This window comes from Hyaena hyaena, unplaced genomic scaffold (assembly GCF_003009895.1).
Source record: "Hyaena hyaena isolate Hyena2069 unplaced genomic scaffold, ASM300989v1 scaffold_56, whole genome shotgun sequence".
Taxonomy (NCBI): domain Eukaryota; kingdom Metazoa; phylum Chordata; class Mammalia; order Carnivora; family Hyaenidae; genus Hyaena; species Hyaena hyaena.
This window is the reverse complement of record NW_024080688.1, coordinates 3132080-3152459: the sequence shown is the minus strand read 5'-3', so window position 1 is coordinate 3152459 and position 20380 is coordinate 3132080. Positions and strand designations below refer to the sequence as shown.

General features: G+C 45.5%; 1 protein-coding gene and 1 pseudogene across 1 annotated transcript in view; both read right to left on the bottom strand.

Moving 5' to 3' along the window:
• SEC13 (SEC13 homolog, nuclear pore and COPII coat complex component) overlaps nt 1-20380 on the bottom strand; it is a 35069-nt gene that overhangs the window by 11235 nt on the left and 3454 nt on the right. The window contains 6 exon segments of the mRNA XM_039231386.1: nt 646-769; nt 1189-1322; nt 14030-14163; nt 14901-15052; nt 17645-17760; nt 19928-19972. Coding sequence (XP_039087317.1) covers nt 646-769; nt 1189-1322; nt 14030-14163; nt 14901-15052; nt 17645-17760; nt 19928-19972 — 705 coding nt within the window.
• Nucleotides 9096-9195, bottom strand: LOC120231349 (annotated as a pseudogene).

The window sequence follows — 20380 nt, the reverse complement described above, 5'->3', positions numbered from 1 at the left end:
CCCAGGTTCCTGTGCTAACATTGGTTTCAGGTATGGCCTTTGCGTTGCTAGCTCTAAAATTCTCTCTGGGTTTTCCTCATGTCTGCCCAGTCCCCTCCTTTTTTGGCTCCCTTGGGCTCGGTCTATATTTTCTTAACCAAATGACTATGGCTGTCTATAAACCAAGCTCGGAGAATGAGAAGGGACAAGTTTAAAAAGTCCCTCTCAAATTTAGGAAGAAACATACCAGGCTCAAATGAAGGCTGGCTTAAATTTTGTCTATGGTGGGTGAGCACATAATTAAAGGCTTGTCCTTGGACTTTCTTTTGTGGTCTGTGAAGACTCAATAGGTAGGTGAGTCCAGGATCTTAGAACTTGCCGTCGCCCCTGAAGCCTGCCTGGGAACTGTCGGAACGCACCTGGGCAGCTGTTTCCCAGCTGTACAATGCCGACGAGGGGAAATTGGCCCCAAATCTGGCCCAGCTCGTGGCTCAGCAGAGGCAAGTCACTTGTACCTTTCAATCGAGCCTTCTCCACAGGATGACCTGGTCCTGGTGCCTGTTGCGCTGCCCTTACCTTTAAGTCTTTACCCGCGGGGACTGTAAGGGCTGACGCGACTCACTCAGAGGCTAACAACACGGGAGGCTCTCACGGGTCTGGGCTGACCTGGGAGCAGCTGGCGATGGTGCTGGTGGGCAGGCCGATGGAGGGGGCCCAGGCCACGTCTCGAACCCAGTCACTGTGCGCTTCCAGCTTCTGCTCCTCCTTCCACTGGCCGTCTTCCTCCTCCCTACCAGGGGAGATGAAAGGAAGGAGCAGCCGGTGGCTGCCCTGGTGTTTTCCCACACCTCCGTTCCACCCCCACCCCGTGGGCCCTGCAGGGCCCAAGAAGCCCTTGCATCTTTCGAATTTCATTTGCTGACCTTGAGATTTTTACTCAGTTCACCAGCTACAGAGAAACCCTCCAAGAAATGCTCTGTTCCCTCACACCAATGGTGCTGGCAGTTGGGAAGTAGGCGAAGAATGAAAGTGCCTGAGCAAGGCCAAATTGTTTTTAAAGGATGTCATCTGACAGACTGAAAACAGTACTCTATGGGCCAGAGGGGAAAAAGGGTGACCTTGTTTCCCGTGAAGTGTGGCTGAGTCCCTGTAGGGAGGGTGCAAGGGAAGAGGTGACCCCTTGAGGGGAAGCCCACCAACCCCACTTACTTCCACAGCTTGATGAGGTTGTCGCAGCCGCCCGACGCAAACTTCTTGATGTAGTTGGGCTTCTGCCCCGATGGCTGGTCTATGAGGCTTCCAGGTACAACGGCAGGCGCCCAGCTGACGGCATTGCAGCCGATCTGCAAGGATGGGGAGGGGGTGACTTCGCCCTCTTGACTTCCAGCAGAGCCTGCTTCTGCAGACCCAGGGCTACAGTTCGGTTCCCCCCCGACTCTCAGGACAGGACTACGTACGACAGCTGTTCTGATGAATTACTGATCAGCCACCATAGTGCTCTTTCAAGGAGCCCTAACAGTGCGTTTAGTTTTCAGCAATATATTTAAAGTAGGAGGGACTCCAAGGAGTTTAAAAAACACAACAGTTTTCAAAAACCTGAAGGGAGGCACAGATTCAGAGTATCATGTCAAGTAAGTCCATGGCTTAACGAATTAGTCTAAAGCACTCTTGTAACTACTACTGGTTCAAGATATCGAATTACCATTTACCCAAGAAGCCTTGTAATTAGGTCCTACCTGAATCACAGCCCTCTTCCCCAATAAGTAACATTTTCCTGACTTCTAATTTCTTACTTTTCTTTGACTTTTGTTACCCTAATATGCATCCCTAGACACCATAGTTTAGTCCCACCATTTAAATTTTTAAAAATCTTTTTTACATCTCATTTATAGATGCCCCCTCTGAGCTTTTTTTTTTTTCCCCTTACAATTTGTCTGTTGAAGAAAGACCAGTCATCTGACCTGCAGTATCTCAGGCCCATTTGCAGTTTCTTACTTGTTCAACACTTTCCTCTGAATTCCTGAAGATTGTCAGCTGGATCCTAGACTGGATCAGACTCAAGTCTGACCCCTTTAAGACGACCGGCAGTAATGTATTCTTTCAGCGGAAGGCAAATGACATCAAATTGTTTTTTTTATGTTATTAGCATCTGTCAACAATTTATGTCTCTTTCAATCACTGGACATTACAAAATGGTGGTAACTCCAATTGTATTCCTATCTTTGTCATTTATTATTAGGAATAAGCTAGACAGGGGCAATTCCCCTCGTTAATATTTGGCTCCCCATGGGTACAGATCAATCAGGAAAGGTAGGACAAATGCTTGACACTTTCTGAACTGGTTTCCTACCGTTCTTCAAAGTTGATGGATTCTTTCTTTTATATATCATTATGAACTCATGCATTTAAGCATATTTGATGGGTTTCAGTTCATTTTTTTGACACCTCAACTGCAGTGTGTTCAAACTGGCTCCTCTGACATAACTCCAGTATGTCACAATATGTCTCTGGTTATTTCTGTTGGGTAGGAAATGACATCACAGACTCCTCCTGTACATTTCCCCCCCAGAGCTAAGATCAACCACTTCCTCAAGAATTAGGGTTTCTTGTGGAGGTTCCTCAAAAAATTAACAATAGAACTCCCCTATGACCCAGCAAGAGCATTGCTAGGGATTTACCCAGGGGACACAGGAGTGCTGATGCATAGGGGCACATGGACCCCAACATTCATAGCAGCACTTTTAACAATAGCCAAATCATGGAAAGAGCCTAAGTGTCCATCAACTGATGAATGGATCAAGAAGATGTGGTTTATCTATACGATGGAATACTACATGGCAATGAGAAAGAATGATATCTGGCCATGTGGATGGAACTCAAGGGTGTTATGCTGAGCTAAATAAGTCAGGCAGAGAAGGACAGATACATATGTTTTCACTCCTATGTGGAACAGGAGAAACTTAACAGAGGATCATAGAGGAGGGGAACGGGAAAAAATAGTTGGGAAGAGAGAGGGAGGCAAACCATGAGAGAGACTCTTGAATGCTGAGAACAAACTGAGGGCTGATGGGGTTGGGGGGGATGGGAAGGGGGGTGATGGGCATGGAGGGGGGCACTTGTGGGGATGAGCACTGGGTGTTGTATGGAAATCAACTTGACAATAAACTATAAAAGAAGAAAAAAAGAATTAGGGTTTCTTTTGGTAAGCAACTATTTCAAGACTATGATCCAGTGCTAGGGTTGCTCGCTGCCACATAATTATTTATCTCATCTCATTATACACAGGAGTCTCAGTCACTGCCAACGTATAAGGAAAAACATTAGGAAAAGCATTTGCAGCACTCTCCTCATTCTTTGCCACAGGTGTTGTTCTGGGGGGCGGGGTGGGTTCTATGTGTGTGGCACCAACATTAAAAGACCCTGATCTGCTCTGCTTGTGCCCACTACCTTAGCACATGGCCAGTACATCCTACACTCTGCCTTATAACCTTATTTGATCTTAGTTCTCTACAGGTAACTACACTTGATGACTTTCCAATCATTTTCTCGTCGGAGCTTATTCTCTAGTAGACACCTCAGGAAGGAGGAGAGGAAACAACAGCCCTTGAGTTGGAGCACAGCACGAACAGTCTGAGTCCTTTATCCTCCAAAATAAAGCCCTTCAGAAGGGTTTTGAGGTTTTATTGACATTAACTGCATATAAAGTGCACAACCTGATGAACCGTGACGCAGGTGTACTCCGTACAACTACCACTACAGCCAAGGTAACAGACATGTCTCAAAGCGCTGAAAGAAGACAACTGCCAGCCCAGAGCAGTCAGGGAAGGAGTGCAGAGCTGGAGGAGAGCTTTCCAGACAAGCTAAAGCTAATGAAGCTCATGACCAGTAAGCTCACCATGTGACAAATGTTAAAGGATCTTCACACTGAAAATAAAGGGTGCTTATTAGTAACAACAAAATATATGAAAATAGAAATCTCACTGGTTAAGGTAAAGATAGGAAGTTTGGTAGATTAATCACAGCTAAAGCTGGTATGAAGGTTAAAAGACAAAAGTAGTAAAAATAGAATTCCAATAATTAGTTAAGGGATACACAAGGTTAAAAGACATAAAATGTAATGTCAGAAACATAAAATGTAGGTGGAGGGAGAGTAAAAATGTAGCGCTTTAGAATGCATTCCTGTATAAGTTCTCAACTTCAAACAGACTGTTATAATTATAAATAAATGTAAGCCTCATGGTAGCCACAAAGCAAAAATCGATAGTACATACATAAAAGATAATGAGACAGGAATCTAAGCATACTACTAAACAAAGTCATCAAGCCATAAAGAGAACAAGGAACAGAAAAGAATATCCAGAAAACAATTAACAAAAACAGCAATAAGTACATATCTATCAATAATCACTTACAAGGTAAACAGTCTAATCCTCCAATCAAAAGACCAGATTAAAAAGCCAAGACTCATCTATATGCTGCCTGGAAGAGACTCGCTTCGCACCTAAAGACACATAAAGACTAAAACTGAAGGGATGGAATAAGATATTCCATGCAAATGGACGCAAACAAACCAAAAAAACCTGGGGTAGCAATGCTTAGGTCAGACAGAATAGACTTAAAAACAAAGGCTATAACAAGAGACAAAGAAGGTTATTCCTTAATGATAAAGGGATTAATTTTTAAAACTGGGAAAAATATAAACTCATGGAGACTAAACAACATGCTACTAAACACCCAATGGGTCAATGAAGAAATCAAAGAGGAAATGAAAAAGACCCGGAAAAAAATGAAAATGGAAACATAATGGTTCACAATTTTTGGGATGTAGCAAAAGGAATTCAAAGAGGGAAATTTATCGTGATACAGGTCTACTCAAGAAACAAAATCTCAATCTGACTTTATACCTAAAGGAACTAGAAAAAGAACAAAGCCCACAGGTGGTAGAAGGAAGGAAATGATAAAGATCAGAGAGAAAATATATTAAAGAGACTAAAACAACAACACAAAAGATCAATGGTTCTTCAAAAACATTAAAAAAAAAAAAAAAAAGATAAATCTTTGGCCAGACTCATCAAGAGAGGACTCAAAATCAGAAGTGAAAGAGAAGAAATTACAACCTGTACCACAGAAATACAAAGGATTATGAGACTACTATGAAAAATTATATGCCAATAAACTGAACCACCCAGAAGAAATGGATAAACTCCCAGAAATATATCATCTTCCAAGACTGAATGAAGATACAAAATCAGAGCAGAGAGACTACTAGTAATAAAATTGAATTGGTAATCAAAGGACTTCCAACAAAAGTCTAGGACTAGATGGCTTCACAGGTGAAATCTACCAAAATTCATTTTTTAAGATTTTATTTTAAAGTATTTCTACACCCAATGTGGGGCTCAAACTCACAATCCTAGAGATCAAGAGTTGCAAGCTTGAACCAGCCAGGTGACCCTCTACCAAACATCTGAAGAATGAATACCTGCCTTCTCAAACTCTTCCAAAAATAGAAAAGGAAGGTATTCTTCCAAATTCATTCGACGAGGCCAACATTACCTTGAAGAACTCATGCAACTTAACCTCCAAACAGATAATCTGATTAAAAACGGGCAGAGGACCTGAATACACAATTCCCAAAGACATACTGATGATGAACAGACACATGAAAAGATGCTCAGCATCACGGAAATGCAAATCAGAACTGCAATGAGAGAGCACCTCGCACCAGTCAGAATGACTGGTATCAAAAAGACAAATAACAAGTCTTGAGTATGTGGAAAAAAGGTAACACTTGTATACTGCTGGTGGGAGTGTAAATTGGTGGAGCCTTTATGAAAAACAGTATGGAGGTTCCTCAAAAAACCTGAAAATAGAACTTCCAGAGAGATCTCGAAGTTCTCTCTCTCTCCCTCTCTCTCTCTCTCTCACACACACACACACACACAGTATTATTCAACCACAGAAAATGAAATTGTAGCATATGCAACAACATGGACAGACGTTGAAGGCATTATGCTTAATGAAGTGAAAGACACTGTATGATCTCCCATATTTATATGTGGAATCTTAAAAAAAAAAAAAAAAAAGACAAACAGGAAAAACTCCATGCTCATAGATACAAAGAACAGATAGGTGGTTGCCAGAGGTGGGGTGTGAGGTGTGGGGTAAATGTGTAAAAGGGAGTCAAAAGATACAAACTTTCAGGTATAAAATAAGTCACAGGGATGTGACTATAGGTAATACCATCCTGTTTATCTGCAAGTTGCTAGGAGAGCATACCTTACAATCCTTATGATGAGAAAAAACTTTTTAAATTTATTTTTAAAAATTTTAAGTGTTTTTTATTTATTTAAATATAATTTATTGACATACAGTGTATACAGGGTGCTCTTGGCTTCAGGAGTAGATTCCCATGATTTATCACTTATATACAACACCCAGTTCCCATTGCAACAAGTGTCCTCCTCAATGCCCATCTCCCACTTCCCCTCCCTGACTTGACCCTCCCCATCAACCCTCAGTTTGCTCTCTGTATTTGAGAGTCTCTTATGGTTTGCCTCCCTATTTGTAACTATGTATTTTTCCTCCTTCCCATCCCTCATGGTCTTAAGTTTCTCATACTCCATATATGAGTGAAAACATATGGTGTCTATCTCTGACTTCACTTAGCACAATATTCTCCGGTTCCAACGACATTGCTGCAAATGTCAAGATTTTATTCTTTTTCATTGCCAAGTAGTACTCCATTCCTTTTTTAAAATCACTGAGTAATATTCCATTGTACATAATATACCATATCTTCTTTAAGCATTCATCAGTTGATGGACATTTGGGCTCTTTCCATGATTTGGCTATTGTTGAGAGTGCTGCTATGAACATTGGGGTCCATGTGCCCTTATGCATCAGCACTCCGGTATCCCTTGGGTAAATTCCTAGCAGTGCTATTGCTGGGCTGTAGGGTAATTTTAATTTTTTGAGGAACCTCCACACTGTTTTCCAAAGTGGCTGCACCAGTTTGCATTCCCACCAGCAGTGCACGAGGGCTCCTGTTTTCCACATCCTTGCTGACATCTGTTGTTTCCGGAGTTGTTAATTTTAGCCACTCTGACCCCTGTGAGGTGGTATCTCAATGTGGTTTTGATTTGTATTTCTCTGATATTAGCGATGTTGAGCATCTTTTCATGTGTCTGTTAGCCATCTGGATGTCTTCTTTGGAAAAGTGCTTATTTTTGAGAGAGAGAGAGAGAGAGAGAGCTCGAGCACGAGAGAGCGTGCTAGCAGGAGAGGAGCAGAGAGAGGGAGGGAGACACAGAATCCGAAGAGGGCTCCAGGCTCTGAGCTGTCAGCACAGAGCCCGATGCAGGGCTCAAACCTATGAACCAGGAGATTATGATCTGAGCCGAAATCCAAAGCTCAACTGAAAAAATTTGGGGGGTAATTGTATACAGTGACGAATGTTAACTAGACTTATTGTGGTAATAATTTTGTAATGTATACAAATACTGAATCATTAGGTTATACATCGGAAATAAATATATGTCAGTGATACTTCAATTAAAAAAGAAGGGATAAGAAGAATACTTTACTGGAAAACAAACAAAAGATAAACCCATCCATCACTCCTCAAAGTTTCCTCTGGTCTCTTTCCTAATCACTCCCCTAGCCCTGCTCTACCCTAAACTTAACTGACCTGCTGTCACTCTTCTTTATTTTTTCTAGAATTTTAGATCAATAGAATTCATGCTATGTACCATTTTATCTGCCTGTTGTCACTCTGTGTAATTAAAATTCATTCTTCTCATGTGTGTCAGTAGTCATTTCTCTCCATTGCTCAGGAGCATTTCCAATAGTCTGGACACAACCTGATCCATTCACCTGCTGATACACCTGTAGTCATATCCAGTTTTTGGGTTTTAAGCTTGCTATGATCTTTTGTGTGAACCTGAAAGTCAGTGGTGCTGGTTATAAATCCTTGGCCCACACATGCTTTCCTTGGTTACTGTGAATTTTTTTTTCTATGCATGGATCATTGCTGTTGAAGAGTCTAATGAAAATCTAATTTTGTTTCCTTTATAAGTCATATGGCTTTTTTTCTCTAGATGCCCAATTTTATTTAAAGCCAGTAATTTTATTAAAATTATATCCTTTATGCTGGTGATTCTGGGTTGATGCTTTTTTCTTTCTTCAAAGCATTTTATTTTTTAAGTAGACCCCATGCCCAGCATGGGGCTGGAACTCATGACCCTGAGATCAAGAGCCATATGCTCTATCAATGGAGTCAGCCAGGTACCCTTCTGGGTTGATCTTTTTTCCCTCTCTCTCTAAAGTTTATTTATTTTGAGAGCGACAGAGAGATAACACTCAAGAGGAATCCAAGCAGGGTCCGCATGGTCAGCAAAAAGCCTGGTGCAGGGTTTGATCCCTCAAACCATGAGATCATGACCTGAACTGAAATCAAGAGTCAGATGCTTAACTGACTATGAGCCACCCAGGCGCCTCTGGGTTGACATTCTTAAATGTAGAGCATGCTCTCTCAAAATGCAGTTTCAAACATTGCTTTAAAATTTTAAAATCTTTTTCTTTAATTAGTTTTTAGTATTTATTCTTTTTTCTTCTTCAGGGATTCTTCATATTCATGTTTGATCTTTGCCGGTCTTTTTTCTGAAAATCTTTTTCTCTCATTTTTTTAATTTTAAGAAATGTCCTGTTTTCTTTTTATTTATATTTTAGTTAATATACAGTGCAATACTGGTTTAAGAGGTAGAATTCAGTGATTCATCACTTACATATGGCACCCAGTGCTCATTACAACAAATGCTCTTTTTGATACCCATCACCCACCTGGCCCATCTCTCACCCACCTCCCATCCAGGGACCCTCAGTTTGTTCTCTCGTTAAGATTCTTTTGTGGTTTGTTTCTCTCTCTTTTCTTCCCCCACTTCCCATATGTTCTTCTGATTTGTTTTTCAAATTCCACATGAGTGAAATCATATGGTGTTTGTCTTTCTGACTTATTTTGCTTAGCATTATATATTCTAGCTCCATCCACATCGCCACGAATGGCAAGATTTCAGGTGTGGTTTTTTTTTTTTTTTTTGATGGCTGAGTAATATTCCAAAAATATGGGACCCTTCATGAATCTGTGTCATCCTTGCGTAGGGCCATGCTAATCTTCTCTGTATTGTTCTCATTTTAGTACATATGCTGCCAAAGCGAGAACAAGAAATTTCCTTTTCTTCATGATCTATTTCTCTTTGAAGGTATTATCTGTTGTGTTTATTTGCTCTGGTATTCTTTCTAATTTAGTCTGTATCACTGAAATAATTTTTCATTTCTAATTCTTTCCTAAATTCTGTCACTTCATTTTGAAGTTTTTCTTATTTTGACTTCTGGTATCTTTTCACACCTTTTATCATTTAAAAAATGTTTCTTAGCTTGATTTGAAATAGTGACAGTCTGAGTCTATTTTGTGGGCATGCCTTTCTTTCACTGCTTGTCAGGATGTTATTCTGTATATTCCTCTTTTAAAATGTTAAGTTTTTACTTGAACTCCAGTTAGTTAATGTGCAGTATTATACTTAGTTTCAGGTGTACAACACAGTGATTCCACACTTCCCTACGTCACCCTCATCACAAGGTGCTCATCACAAGTGCCTCCTGAATCCCCAACCCCTATTCCTCGACACTTCTTCCCTGGAAAATTTTTCTTCCTAAGAAACATCTTTAAAACATTCCGAACACTCAAGAACTTAATTAAGGATTAAGCTCTTCCTAATGTATATTATACACATTCAGAAGAATGTAAATTATGGAAACATTTTATCATAGCAAGCCCCTTAGAGCCTGCCTAACTCCATCCCCTATGAAGTTAGAAACTTCCAAGGTAACTTGCTGCCCACCAGCCTCCAGACCAGTCTGCACACTTTCCCTTTCTTGTGAGTTAAAATTTATGTAATTTCACCTCAAATGCTTTTCTGTTATTTTTATGTGAAATTAGTTTTCCTAAAAAACTGAGGTTCAGGGAAGTCTTTCTAGGTTGAGAAGTCTGTTTTTGTTCACAGATGTGATGACAAATGTGGTAACTTGCTTTCAAGATTTCTTGGCTCTGTTCCCCTCCCTGACTTTGGTCTACATCCTCGCTTTCCTTTTCCTGTGTCTCTCTCCTGCTAAGTTTTGATTTCCAGCAGTTTCTCCTCACCAGGCGCCCTGTTGTGGAAGCAAGCCTTGGTGGGTCATAAAGGTCAGATTTCTACAAGTCCCTTTAGTCTTTCTTAGAGTGAGGGGCTTGCACTCAGCTGGTAGGGCACAGGATTAACCCCCTCCCAGTCAGTCCTCCAAAGAGAATACCGACGGCCGGCAAGCACGCAAACGTGCCCACCCGCATCCATCACCAGACACATGCAAACGGAGGTCACAATGAGGTACCGCTTCACACTCGCTTGGATGGCTGTAACTAAGAAAAGACGACAATAAGAGTTGGCAAGGATGTGGAGAAACCAAACCCTTGTACATTGCTGGAAGCCATGTAAAATGGTAGAGTTAACTTGGAAAACTTGGCACCACCAAAAGTTAAACAGAGACTTTCCATCTGACTTAGTAATTCTACTTCCAGGTATAAACCCAAGAAAACTGAAAACATGTGCTCATAAAAATCTTATACATGAACGTTCATAGCAGCATTATTCCTAATAGCTGCGGATGTCAATTAACGGCTAAACGAGATACGTAAATTCACACGATGGAACATCAGCCATGAAAAGGTGTAAAGCACTGACACATACTATGATATGAACCCTGAAAACATGTCAAATGAAAGACGCCAGTAATTCAACTGTGCTTCACTTTACTGTGCTTCTCAGTTACGCTGTGTTTTTTACAAATTGAAGGTGTGTGGCTACCCTGTGTCAAGAAAGTCTATTGGTGCCATTGTTCCAACAGCATTTGCTCACTTTGTGTGTCTGTCACATTTTGGTAACTCTCACAATATTTCAAGCTTTTTCATTACTCTATCTGTTATGGTGATTTGTGATCAGCAGTCTTTTGTCATTACTATTGCCATTGTTTTGGGGCACCATGAATTACACCCATATAAAATGACAAGCTTAATTGATAAATGTTGTGTGTGTTCTGACTGCTCCACTACCTGGCTGTTCCACCAGGTCCTGCCCTCTCCTTGGGTCTCACTATGAGACACAAAGATATTGAAATTAGGCCAATTAATAACCTTACAACGGCCACTGACTGTGCAGGTGAAAGGAGTCACACATCTCTCACTTTAAACCAAAAGCTGGAAATAACTCAGCTCACTGAGGAAGGCACGTCAGAAGTTGAGAAGGACTAAAAAAGCTAGGCCTCTTGCTCCGAACAGCCGAGAACTGAGTGCAAAGGAAAAGCTCGGGAAGGAAACGAAAAGTGCTACCCCAGTGAACATGCTAACGGTAAGAAAGTGAAACCACCTCACCACTGACAAGGAGAAGGTTTCAGGAGCCTGGAGAGAAGATCACGCCAGCAGCCACAGCATTCCCTTAAACGAAAGCCTAACTGAGAGCAAGGCTCTGACTCTCTTCAATTCTGTGAAGGCTGAGAGGTGAGGAGGCCGCCAGCAGCCAAGCGTGAAGTGAGCAGAGCTGGGCTCATAAGGCTTAAGAAAAAAGGCCATTTACTTCTACAGGCTGCTAACACAACAGCCATGCAGCAACTTCCATATGGAGTAAGGAGTGATTTCGACTCTGAAGACTTATTATTTAAGAAATATATTTTGTAAGGCTGTAGGTGCCATGGTGATCCCTCTGATGGATCTGGGCAAAGTAAACTGAAAACTTTCTGGAAAGGATTCACCATTCTAGTGGCCATTAAGAGCATCTGTGATTCATGGGAAGAAATCAAAATATGAATATGAACAAGAGCGTGGAAGGAATAACTGAAGATGTGCTGGAAAGAGCCAGAGAATGGGAAATAGAAGCGGAGCCTGAAGAGGAGACTGAACTGCTGGAATCGCATGATCGTACTTGAATGCACGGGGAGTTACGTCTTATGGATGACAAAGAGGGTGGTTCCTGAGATGCAAGGTACTCCTGCGGGAGGTGCTATGAAGACTGTTGAAACGACAACCAAGGATTTAGAATATTATGCAAATTTAGCTGATAGGGCAGCAGCAGGGTGGGAGCGGATGGACCCCAAGTTTGAGTGGGTAAGTGCCACGGCTGCTGTGGGTAAAACGCTATTAAATAGCATCGCATGTTAGGGAGAAATTGTGAAAGGAAGAATCAGCAGATGCGGGAAACTTCAATCCTGTCTCCTGTTAAGCAACCGCCCCACCACCCCAGCCTTCAGCAAGCACCACCCTGGTCCGTCAGCAGCCGTCAACACTGAGGCAAGACCCTTCACCAGCAATAAACCCAAATGAAAACAAAACATTACAGCTCAACTACTCAGCTGATGCTCAGCATTTTTCAGCAATAAATTTTAATGAAGGCACATACTCTGTTTTTTATAGCCACTGCTACTACTGCTTACTTAATACACTAGAGGACAGTGTAAATACAACTGATATGCACTGGGAAACCAAAAAATTCCTTCGAGTGTCTTTACTGCAGTGGTCTGGAACCAAACCCAGCGGCCCTGAGGTGTGCCCAGATTACAGGACCCCGTTCGTAGGACAGGCCCTGCATAGCAAATCCATCACCGAAAGCCAGTCGGTGGTTGCCTCGGTCGGGGGTAGGGTGGAGGGCGACTGCTGAGGAGGTTTCTTTCTGGGGTGAGGAAAAAGTTCTGAAAATCGGCAGGGACAATCATACAACTTTCTGAACATACTAAAAACTACAGAATTGTAGATTTTTAAAAAGGGTGAATTTTATAAGTAAATTGTATATTAATTTTTAAAAAGTTAAAAACAAGAGAAAATGCAAAACGTGTTCCGTCTCAGGGGCTGCTCCTGCACTGGCAGCTCCGTCTTCCGGGCAGCACCCGGCGGCCACCGTGTCTCCGCTTCCTCCAGCCTCCTGCGCAGACACCAACTCCAGGCAGCCTTCGGTGCCGCTGGCTGGTTCCTCTCTGCCTCTAATTTGGAGTTTGTGGAAATACCTGGTTACCTACTTCTGCTGCAAAGGTTGTTACTGAGTCTTTGGTTGCGCTACCTAGTTGCTCTGCTGGTTTTTACGGAGGGATAAGGAAAGGCTGAAAAGCTATGATGCCATCCCCACCAGCTTCTAGAAGCCTCTCCCCCTATTCACTTCTGCAAGTTGGCCAGCAGCCAGGAATCTGAGCACCTCAAATAAGGACCTGAGCCAGGCTCCTGGACCCTGAGGGCTGAGCAGGCTGTGGATCTCTTAACCTTGAGAGGCAGCCTGGGGGCTACCAAGTTTCCATCCGGGCAGACTGCAGAAGGATCTGGGCCCACCGAAGCTGGAACTGTTCTACAGCGAGAAGGCACACCGATTCTGCGCTCTAACGGCGGCACAGGACCTTCTCTAAGCCTTATCTGTCCCAACATAAAACGGGAACAGCACTGTTTACTTTGCAAATCTGTTAATTTGATAGTTTCCTCTTTCATTGACAAATGTTTGTGAGGATTACATGACACACAGTAGGGGCTCAAATATGTGAGACATTCCTCCACCATCCACAGTGCTTTCTATTGCAACCATAATATCCAATGACTGGAAATGCAAGGAAATGAATTCATAGGATGCTCTTTACAACACTGCTCAGTGCTAGGGGGTCCCGATGCCCAGTGCAAGCATGTTAACTTGAGGCGTCCATAGCAAAGGTAGCCGGGAGGCCGGCTGCCGCTGCCACCTGGCCAGTCCCTGGCCCTCCCTGACTTGGGAGCTTGCAGGAAGGCAGCTATGCCAAACCCTGCTCTGGGCTGAATGAGCCCGGCCTCCCTGGATGCAGCCTCCGTCTGGCTCCAGAGCAAAGTGGTTTGAAGCTGCCCCACTGAACGTGTCTGGGCACCAGCCCTGCCCAAGCCCCCGCAGAGCAGCCGCACGACTCCTGCCAGTCTCTAGGGAGGCGCCAGGACACACACGCAGGCTGGCTCTGGACTTACGGTGTGAGCGTTGTTGATCTTCTTCACTTCCCACTGGCCCTCTCCGGTGTATGTCAGCAGGGAGATGGCCCCATCCGAGCTCCCGCAGGCCAGGATTAGGCCGTAGTCGTGGGGGGCCCAGCACACAGAGTTTACTGCAGGAGGGAGGCACCGTTAGCAGGCTTTGATTTCCCAGGAGGAAGCTTCACTTTTGTTAATTAAGAAGATTTAAAAAACCCATCACCTACGAATATCATAACTTCATAAACGATAGTCTACCTTTTTTTTTTTACATTTTTTTTTTTATTTTTATTTTTATTTTTATTTTTATTTTTTTACAAATAGTTTATTGTCAAATTAGTTTCTACATAACACTCAGTGCTCATCCCCAAAGTGCCCTCCTCCATGCCCATCCCCCCCTCCCCCCTACGATAGTCTACCTTTACAAAAAGTAGGATGGGGTGAAATAGATAAAGGGGATTAAGGGTGTACTTATTGTGATGAGCACAGAGTAATGGACAGAGGTACTGAATCATTATAACATACCTGAAACCAATATAAAACTGTACATTAATAAAAAAAATAAAACTAGGAGAAAAAGGATGGACAATAATCTGAGCATAAAGGCCAATACTTAAAATGAATTAAAAAAAAAAAAAAGCACCATGTTCCTTTTTTTTCCTTTCTTAATTTGCTTTAGACTGGCTTTAGGTCTTAGGGCCTTACCTCTGCTGTGGACAGACAGCAGAGAAGCCGACCAAATCTAAGGGACAAATGAGGAGCATCATGAGGGGAAAGGTGCCCGTGAGCCTCAGCCAGACCCAGGCCCTTCGCGTGCAAGGCCCCTCGCGTGCAAGGCCCCGCCCACCTGCTCCCACCGCGCTCCCTGTACCTGAGGAGTCGTGTCCTGTGTGCTCGTGTGTCTTCTCCCAGGTGCCATTCTCCTCTTTCCAGATAATGACTTTCCGGTCTTAGGAGCAGGATGCCAGGATGTTGCCATACATGGGGTGGGCCCAGGCCACTTGCCACACAGGACCCTCGTGACTGCAGGGGGAGAGGACCAGAGGCTGCTCACACGGGCCACGGGAACCTGGGGGGGCTCTGCCGGTCATTACTTTGGACCCAACCTAATGTCTTCCTTGGTAGGCAGCTCTAGCATCTTAGGACAGGGCCGCCTAAGAATTTCCTAAGGGAGAGCTACAGGAAGTCACCGCCCAAAGGGACCTTTGTTGGGATGTGAAAGAGGTCACAGAGGCTCTGAAAGCAAGGCAAGGCTCTAAGTCAGCCCCCCCCCGTCCCTACGGCAGAAGCCCCCTCCCTCGTCCCACACTGCAGCTGGTGCCACGTGCACCTGCCAGCACCAGGGGAAGCCTCTCCATCTATTCACTTGTGCACTGACCAGTCCAGGGTCTGCACCCATGAGGGCTCAGCAAGTACTTCAGGTGTGAACCACTACTCATCCTTCCGGATGGTCAAGTCTTCCTGAGCAGGCAGTATGTGCTTCCTACTTTTCACTATTCTTTTAATTTGTTCAAGGGCATGTCTCTTCTCTGCTCTTCTGATCTTTATGCATTCACCTGGTAAGTACTATCGGAGCACATACCCAGGGCTCGGCCCTGTATTGGGCCATCTCTAGGTGTGGGGAAGAAGGGTGGGCACCCAGCACGAAGAAGCGGCCCGGCAGAGGTGATGGTCCAGCTCTTTCACACCCACTCCCCATTCACCAGCTGCTGGACTTTAGGCAAGGGCCATGTCCTTTCTGTGGCTCAGTCTCCTAATGGAGATATGAGCAAGGCTTCTTTCATGGCGTGCTCTTGAGGGGGAAATACTTGTGATAACTCACATCTAAAGCTTGGCACAGCGCTGGGCACAAGGAGAGAAAAAAACCACTCATGCCTGTTAGCTGATACTGTTCCTCGTTCACTCCTCTACCCCACTCCAAGTGTCCTCCTCCCTCTGGCTGGGACCATTCCCAGTCCCCACAAAGGGGCTGCCAAGGAAACTCTTCTGAAACTCAAATGTCCTACGACTAGCATCGTTTTAACTAATGCAAGAAAAGAAGGGGTGTGTGAACTTTCCATTCCTGTGATATTGTACACCTTTGGAACATAAGGAAAACCGGGCAGAAAGGACTGAGTGACAGCAGATGTGACTGCTTCTGTCAGTGCCGGCAGTCAGGCAGCTCTCTGCGAAGCCACGGCTGCTGCTGCACAGGGAAAGTAGCATGTGACTCCTTGGTCACTCAATTTTTGCAACTGAGGAAGAGGGGAATTTCTAGGCCCATCCCCCATCTCCCCAAATGGCTACTTAGTTACGCTTTTTTTAGAAACCCCTTTTTCTTTTTAATGTTCATTTATTTTTGAGAGAGACAGCATGAGTGGAAGAGGAGCAGAGAGAGGGAGACACAGAATCTAAAGCAGGCTCCAGGCTCCCACCTGTCAGCACAGAGCCCAACGCAGGGCTCAAACTCATGAACCGGGAGATCATGACCTGAGCCGAAGTCAGATGCACAACCGACTGAGCCACCCAGGTGCCCCAGTTATGCCTTCTTTAATTCAGTTAACAAACGTGTAATGAGCCCCTATTTATCAGGGACTCTTAATTTCTCCTGTGCACTTTGGGAAGGCCACGATCCCTTCTCAGAATAACTGACACAATACATCAAACTAGGTTTATAAAGGAAACCCAATCATACTGAAACGCAGTTAGTGCCATGTTACAGAAGCATCTACAATACAGTGATATGTGCACTTCTCGGTCAGCACATTAACTAACAACCTCTAGTGGCAGGTCTGATAACCACTCTCATTTGAAAGCAGCGATGAGTGTAAGTGCTACCCTGAGTCAGCTACGACTAATGTGACAGGAAAACGTGTGTCCTGTACTGGAAACCAGGTTACAGGGGCTCTGAAATGCTAAATATCGGAGGCACTGAATATAAAGATGTGATTTTCTTCCTCAGCCCCAGTTCACCAACCCTTGAATGCCATCCACAGAACCCTCAGAGACCCGTGGAATCCAGGTTAGGAACTCCCCTTTATTTGAAAGGCAGTGGAATGAGGGAAAGCGGTAGAAACATGGGCATAAGGACCAGCCAGCATCTCAAGAATCTCAGCAGGGAGAGGATAAATCGAGCATCTGTAAACGTTACTGAGTATGTGCCATGGGCGAACAGGCACATCTATGGGATTTCTATCATTACTAATGCACTCTTACATCAACGTCATCCTTGCATTACTGCCTCTGAGTGCCACCTTAGATCATGTTAGCCAAACAACAACAAAAAGGTCATTTCCCACTTTTAAAAGGAGCAGTAGCTACTGCAGGCCTGTGGTGAGCAGGCTCTGCCTGGGAGGAGGCAGCAACGGCAGTTTTGAGGGTGAGCAGGTGAAGGCCCTGAGAGGCAGACTGGCCCTTGCCCAGGGTCTGCTAGTGAGTATGTGGGTGGCAACGCTGGGGTGTATCCCTGGGTCCCTCGGCCCGGATGTCCACTGAGGGCAGTCACCTGGCTGGGAGCCTGGTGTTCTCTCTGCTGACTGCCCCACGGGCTCCTCTGGCCCGGGTTCCTGGCTCTCCCTGCCATTCCCGAGCAGTCCCACCGTCCTGTGAGACCCCGCCCGGTGGGGCTGCACTCACCCCCTGAGGTCGGCGATGAGGATCTGTCCTCCATTTCGCACATCGAAGATCTTGACAGACCTGTCTGACGAGCAGGTGGCCAGGCGGGTGCCGTAGTAGTCCATCTGGGCATCGTGCTGCAAAGGGAGGAGAGCTCAGCAAGCCCGCAGCCGGGCGGCCGGGGGCGGGGTCGTCACAGTCTACCCCAGAATTTACCTGAAATTAACCTCAAAGCAGCACCACTGTCAGGCAACAAGCTAGTGTCCCGACACTGCCATTTCCCTGAGGGGCACGGTCTTTCTGAAGGGACAAGGAAAGCCACACCTGGCTGCTTTCAGACCCTTCGCAAACATGGGAAGTCCTTTCCAAGCCTATTCTGTAGGGTGGGTAGGGGAGACGGAACGCCAACTGGCTAGTCTCCCTCTTCTTCCTTCTTCACGCCGCACCACGTTCTGAGGCCCTGCCGGCTACTGGCAAGAGACCTGCGTGTTCACCTCGGCCCCAGAGCCCAGGGCCAATGCTGGTCCGGAGGAGCAGCCTCTGACGGCCTGCAGTCCCCAGTGAGGTCCCCAGTAACTCAAACCGGGCCTGGACACAAGGTTCTACTCAGACATTTGGGCTCCTTTCTCCACCCATGACCTTAGATTCTTGGCGGACCTCTGTTCCTGCATTAGTACTAGACCTTTCCCCTAGTAGTATGCCCAGTACCCAGACTCTTCACCAACACCTTAAATGTCACCGGCCCCACCACTGATGAACGGACCTTCTGGATGCTAACTGTTCATCCAGACCTAGGGCTGGTCCCTGCCCACAGCTCTGGTCTATCCGGTTCCCCTGAGCCACAACGCCTGCTCTCCCACTGCATCCTGGTCCTTCCTGTTTGCTGCCTATTCCGAAGATGGTACCTTCTTCAGCTGTCTCATCTTGGGGGTTTCAGGAACTACCAGCTGCCAGTCTTGCTGTGTTCAGGAGCACTCACACTCTTTCAACAGAAGCAATCATTCTGTCTGCTTCAACGTTCTTTCCTCATGTCTCTACCTGAGAAACACGTGCCGATTCTTCTCTGGAAGCCAACCCCCTCCACTCTTCTAGGTCCTGACTTCTTGGAAGGCAGGCAATGCAAGCGTTAGGACAGATTTCTGGGCACTTCTGCAGAGCGCCATCACATGCTCAACAGGAAGCAGGGCACAGTACCTACAGGGCTTAAAGCCTATCTTTTTACCTTACCTGCCTTGCAACCTTAGAAAAATGACATAATCTCCTTAAACCTGTTTCCTTCTCTTTAAACGGGGCTACTGGTGGCATCTGCTTTAAGAGTTGTTGCCATTACTACTTTGCCTCATCGGCTTCTCAAACCTAATCCACACCAGTAGGTTAGCTTAGCCATTATTGTCCCCATTTTACTTGTGGGGAAATCAGTGCCCAGAAAAGGGACTGGCGGGAGTCTCAGATAGGATTTTCTTACCCACATACCACGCAGTTTCTACGGAGGTGTGGTCTTACAGCCAGACCAACACACAACCGAGTCCAAAAACCATATACACCACGTGAACCCGGGCAGCTTCTCAGAAGCCCGAAAGCAGCCGCCGGTGAGGCTGTGAGGGCAGGAGCCCTGGGAGGGTGGCCCCGCATGCAGCAGACTCTGCATCTTCGCTGTGAGACTTTAATCTCCGGACCTTCTCCCACCGCGCTGTCCCGGACACCGAGCCCCGCCCCACCGTGCAGTCTCGGACACTGAGCCCCGCCCCACCGCGCTGTCCTGGACACTCAGCCCTGGTCCCTGATTCTGAAGGTCTGCCTCTCAGGAAACGCCCTGAGCTAATGACTTCTGGTTCGAAGGGCTTTGCCTGGCCTGCTGTCGGTGGCAGTCCTACGTCAGCTGCTTCGGGCTTTTGCGGTGCCTGCTCTCTGCCTTTGTTCCGAGTAACCTTCCTGTGCTCTCTTCTTTCAGCCCCCTTTGCTATGGGGCTAGGAAGTGGCAGCAGGAGGAAGGCAGGTGGGAAAACCATTGTCAGACCTTCACACCAGCCTCCGCCTCAGAGCAGGTGACTGTGCTGGCCTGAGGACCGAGGGCCGTGGGCTCTAAACCATGCCCAGCTTCCTCCCGCCAGAGTGACCAGAGTGCCAGGGTCCTGCTAATGCGGCAGGCACAGCCACAGCCGGGAGAATGACCACACCCCGAGGCTACGGCCTGACTAAAGGGTGCAAAGCCACACTGGATTTATGAACGATGGACAGAAATGCTCTCCTGCCCCGAAATGCACACCCGTGCAGCCCGTGAGGGAAGGCTAACGGAATACTTACAATCATGTCCTCATGGGACGTGTCCACAGTGTTAATGACCGATACCTAGAACCAAACATATAGCTAGTAAACGAACAGATGGCAGTTAGAATGCAAATTAAGCCTATCAGTCGTTTCTAAAGTTCTTGCCTGCATTTGTTCACTCGTTCATTAAACACTTACGTTAAGCATGTCTTTTTGCCAGGGAATGGAGATACAGACATGAATAACAAGTATTTCTGGTGGCACCTGGATGGCTCAGTTGGTTAAGTGTCTGACTCTTGACTTCGGCTCAGGTCATGACCTAACCTGACAGTTAGTAAGCCGGAGCCCCCCCATCAGGCTCTGTGCTGACATTGTGCAGCTGCTTAGGACTCTCTCCCTACCCCACCCTTGTTTGTATGCGTGCTCTCTCCCTCTCAAAATTAAAAAAAAAAAAAAAAAAAAGCAAAGAAGTATTTCTTCCCCCTAAGA